General features: G+C 42.0%; 1 protein-coding gene across 1 annotated transcript; it reads right to left on the bottom strand.

Annotated features, from left to right (window-relative positions):
* Positions 1–887: 887 nt before the first annotated feature.
* Positions 888–4319, bottom strand: LOC141907778 (uncharacterized). The gene has a single exon (XM_074797520.1). The coding sequence runs from the start codon at positions 4317–4319 to the stop codon at positions 888–890; it is 3432 nt and encodes a 1143-aa protein (XP_074653621.1).
* Positions 4320–5103: the final 784 nt, after the last annotated feature.

Here is a 5103-nt window from a genome sequence, read left to right as displayed (position 1 = left end):
TATCTAAATTATATGTTTACACATTTTCATATTAACCGCTTGTAGCCGCTGATGAAATTTACGCCGGCCCTACACACATCGTAGATAGCTTCGTCATTCCACCGGCATGCCCACGTCAGGGTCTGACTTTTATATCAGACTTCCGCATCGTGTATACATCCGCCATTTAACCGAATAATCCGATTTACTTATCATTTCTATTTATGCCTGCCGCTTCTGATATAATCATACATCCTTTACTATTACAATACGTCTTCTAATGATATTCAATGCAATATAACATTTCGACGTTCAAATATAGGTCATTATATAATCACAGGAAGCCATTCTACATCTATGTCAATAATATTTTGCCAGATAGCTTGTTTGTGTACACATAAACCTGTGACGTTTTGCACATAGATTTACGGCTGTCGTTTGTAAAATGACGCTGAATGGTTAGCATTGTTTAGGTTTCATAATGGTAACGTTTTATAAGGCGTCAAAAAATTCAATACCGACAGATCACCAGATCACCAGACTTTATACAATTTCACACATGAGTAACTTACACACTAGGTTGAGCATGAGCAGTAGAACTGCCAGAAATATGACCATAATACAAACATAAACTACATTCCCGGCCCATAAAATACTAAAGTTAACTAAAATTTAACTTAGATTTTATAGTCTTATAAATTTACTTAACGTCACAAAACTGAATAATACGTGTACCACGGACAAATAATATGTTACATACCGACATAACTAGTGAGCAAACTAATATACCAACACAAATAATTATACATCATAAACAGAAGTTATAATAATATTACACATTAGATAAAGAACCATACTGTAATCCTTAATGTATAATCTATTCAAACGTACATTACTTATTCCATTACTTATTCCACTGCTCGTTCCAGCATAACGCACTTATTAACTGGACGTATAAGTGATGGAGAAGAGCGGGTTTTTATTTTAGCACTTCGCACAACACCATCTGAACCTGGATGCACTTCAATGACACGACCCAAAGGCCATTGGGCGCGGGGCAGTTGCTCATTTGATACTATAACAAGATCACCTACAGAAGTTTCGTTGCGTATGAAACCATTTCTGACGCTGCTGCAACGATGGCAAATATTCCCGAGTCCATCGCCGCCAAAATACATCAGCCATGTACTGAACCTGGCGCCAACGTTTCCTGATGTAAGATCACGTGCTTGAAATATACCGGGGGGTAAAGTTGAGCCAGCTCTCAGTAACAACAAGTGATTGGGCGTAAGAGCTTCTAAATCTAACGGATCATCTGAAACAGCAGTTATAGGCCGACTGTTAATAACAGCTTCCACCTCACACATTAAAGTGGATAAGCCCTCATCATCTAGTACTTGAACTTTCATTAAAGCAGCAAGAACGTTACGGACTGTACGAATTTGACGCTCCCACACACCGCCCATATGGGAAGCAGCAGGCGGATTGAAATGCCACTCAATTTCCTTCTGTAACAGAAAATCGTGAATGTTATCATGGTTCCAATCTTGTATAGCCTCACGCAATTCCCTATTTCCTCCGACGAAGTTGGTACCGTTGTCACTCCAAATACCTGTAGGTGTACCTCGTCTTGCCATGAATCTGCGTAAGCCATTAATAAATGATGTTGTATCAAGCGAACGGCATATTTCTATGTGTACAGCTCGAATTGACAAACAAGTGAATATGCATCCGTAGCGTTTAACTTGCGAACGAAGCTGCTTTACGAGAAACGGACCAAAGAAGTCCACACCCACGTATGTAAATGGGGATTCACAAGGAGTTACCCTTTCTTCGGGTAAATCAGCCATCTTGTTTTCTAAGTATTTACCATGCCTACGTCTACAATCGTAACAGTGATTCAAAACCTTCCATATTGCAGATTTCCCGTTGACGATCCAGAATTTAGCACGAATTACCGACAGAATATGATCACGACCAGAATGACCATACATCTCGTGATACTCTTGGATAATCAGATCTAAAATATGCGCAGATTTTGGCAGGATAATAGGATGCTTGACTCGATCGGAATACGAAGATCGCCTTAATCGTCCTCCTACGCACAGCAACCCATCAATCATAATCGGATCAAGCTTTATGATCGAACTAGATTTCTTGATCTTTCCACCAGCCAACTCCTCTGAATAATACAGCTGTTGTACATATGAAAGCACGGCTTTCTCGGCTTGCCTCAATTCACGTACCGTTATAGGATCAGCAACTTTGACACCATTCAACCGTCCTGCCAAATTTACTTTGAAGCGTAGAATCCAAGCGATACATCGCTTCAACCGTGTCCATGACGAAAATCGCTGGAAGTACATCATACATGGGTCCTCCGCCTCAGTCACTACCAGTGTACAGATATATTTTTGTTTCTTATTCACTTCGACATCAGTTGTGGGTATAGCCTCCACATCGGGTTGATTCGGCCACTCCGACTCCAAAGACGATAGAAATGCCGGCCCCGTCAACCATCTTGAGTTTCCATCCAGCAACTGTTGAACCTTAAACCCGCGTGATGCATCGTCTGCTGGATTATCAGCACCATTAACTAAGAACCATTGATCAGGGGTAGTCAGGTCTCTGATAACAGCAATCCGGTTTGCAACATTGACCTGAAAGCGTAGATTCTCATTCCTGATATATTTTAATACGGATGTGCTATCAGTCCAGAAGTACGACGGTTCCACCTTGATACCAATCTCATTGCGAATTAAACGGTCGAGCCTCGCGGCGACTGTTGCTGCAGCTAACTCCAGTCTAGGGATGGTTATAATCTTCAAAGGTGTAACCCGTGATTTAGCCATGATGAAACTACAATGAATTTCACCAGCTTCATTTACCAACAGTAAATAGCTCACAGCTCCATAGCCACATTCAGAAGCGTCACTGAAATGATGCAGCTGAGCAGAGCAGACGTCTCCGAAGTTCGTAGGCTTGAAACATCGACCTATACGTATATTCTCTAATTTCGGAAGTTCGGCCAACCATGAACGCCATTTCTCCTCATAAATCGCTGGTATCTCATCATCCCTGCCAAGTTTCATCTTACATAATTCTTGCATAAGTGATTTTACAGGCAAGGTCACTGGAGCGGTAAATCCTATCGGGTCGTTTAACGAACTTGCTACAGAGAGCACTCCACGACGGGTAAGTGGTTTATCCTTTATCTTAACCTTAAAGAGGAACTTATCGGTTTCCATATGCCAGAGCATCCCGAGAGCTCGCTCTGTAGGAAGTTGCGATTGTTGACCAAAATCCATATCCTTTAACGTATTAGCACGCTCAGACTCGGGCACCGACTCAATTACTCGTCGAGAGTTGGAGGAAATCTGAGTTAAACGAAAGCCACTACGATGAAGTAATTCTATCAGTTGATTCAGCAACCGAATAGCATCGTCCTCAGTGCATACCGACTTGAGACAATCATCTACGTAAAAGTTCTGTAGTACAGTATTTACGGTTGTCTTATCGTATTTATCTTCGTTATCGAAAGCAGAACGCCTTAACGCAAAGTTACTGCAACTTGGTGAGGAAGATGCTCCAAAGAGATGCACCTGCATTCGATATTCCTCTGGCTCCTTGGATAGATCGCAGTCAGACCACCACAGGAAGCGCAATGCATCTTTCATCTCGGGTGTTACTCGAACCTGATGAAACATTCCCTCAATGTCTCCCATAAATGCTACTGCGTCTTGTCTGAACCGCAGAAGTACACCAACTAATCGATTGGTCAAATCAGGACCTTGTAGCAACTGATCATTTAGCGAAGTTCCATGGTACCTAGCAGAGCAGTCGAACACAACTCGAATTTTCTTCTTTTGTGGATGGTAAACTGCATGATGTGGCAAATACCAGACCATACCATCTTGACGGTCAAGTTCTCCTACAGGAATCTTCTCGCAGAAACTAGACTGAATCATCTTTTGAATAAACCCGACGTATTCACTAAACAAACTGTCATCTTTCTCCAACTTTCTCTTCAGCAGATTCAGCCTATGAGTAGCTACAGGCCGATTATTGGGTAAAGACGGTGGATTATGGCGCCAAGGCAAAGCCATCTCGTAATGACCATCCTTTGTCAGCTGAACCGTAGATTCCATGATGGCGAGAGCCCTTTTATCTTCTTGAGACATCTCGGTCTTATCATCGTATACACAATCATTGAATTCCGCGTTACAGTAGGTAAGAAACTGCTGAGACAATACTTCATCGCCTTTTATAACGTTAGTAACCGTTCGCCTTGCAATATTACTTCTACCCAATTGCCCAACCGAATAAAGTCTTGACAGCATACGGACCACCACATTCACTTCTTCTTATTTCAGATGGTTCCAATGCTACGCTGTTGTCATTCCCGATTAAAAGGCCAATTTCCGCGTCAATCTGGGGTAGTACAATACCATTCATGTGTCGCCATCCTCAACATCTTCTTGACGAGGAATATCATCTTTCGATACAGGTAGGTATGGGCGAGAGTACACATTCGTTAGCTCTATCATATACGTCTCGTTCAAATCGTAAACTTCAAAGCTTAATACATGACAATCAATCGGAATTTTTTCTCGTTCCATAGTCGTCAAAGAAAGTCGAGTTTTTCTGGTTCCAACGCCAAGACGATACATCAAATCTTCAGTACAAAACGTCGAATTCGAACCCGTATCCAAAAGCGCATAAGTAAGAACGACGTCATTCTCATTAGATCTCAATTTCACCGGAACAATAGGAAGACCAACCAATTTCTCCGATTCTCTTATAAAGGCATTATGCACTTGTGACTTTGTATTGTCCGATGAGCTACTACCGCGGTCACCACCATTGTCGAATTTATTAATATATAACAATGTTGAATGCTTTCCGTCACGGCAGATTGCGCACTGTGTTGCCGTCCAACAATTCCTGGCTCGATGACGAGGGATTAAACAGTTAAAGCACAAACCTTTGTCTCTGACGAAATTGCGTCGCTCTTCATACGATTTGGCTTTGAAGACTGCACAATCGGTCAACGCATGTTCGGCCTGACATATACTACAAGATTTGTGGCCTAATCCCTGTGGTGAAAATGTATTGTCCTCGCGC

The sequence above is a fragment of the Tubulanus polymorphus genome, chromosome 6 (genome assembly GCF_964204645.1).
Source record: "Tubulanus polymorphus chromosome 6, tnTubPoly1.2, whole genome shotgun sequence".
NCBI lineage: Eukaryota > Metazoa > Nemertea > Palaeonemertea > Tubulaniformes > Tubulanidae > Tubulanus > Tubulanus polymorphus.
This window is presented reverse-complemented; position numbering and strand designations above follow the sequence as displayed.

What these genes read in the sequence shown, in the direction of transcription:
- LOC141907778 (XM_074797520.1), bottom strand. Translation starts at nt 4,319, where the DNA reads ATGCTGTCAAGACTTTATTCGGTTGGGCAATTGGGTAGAAGTAATATT.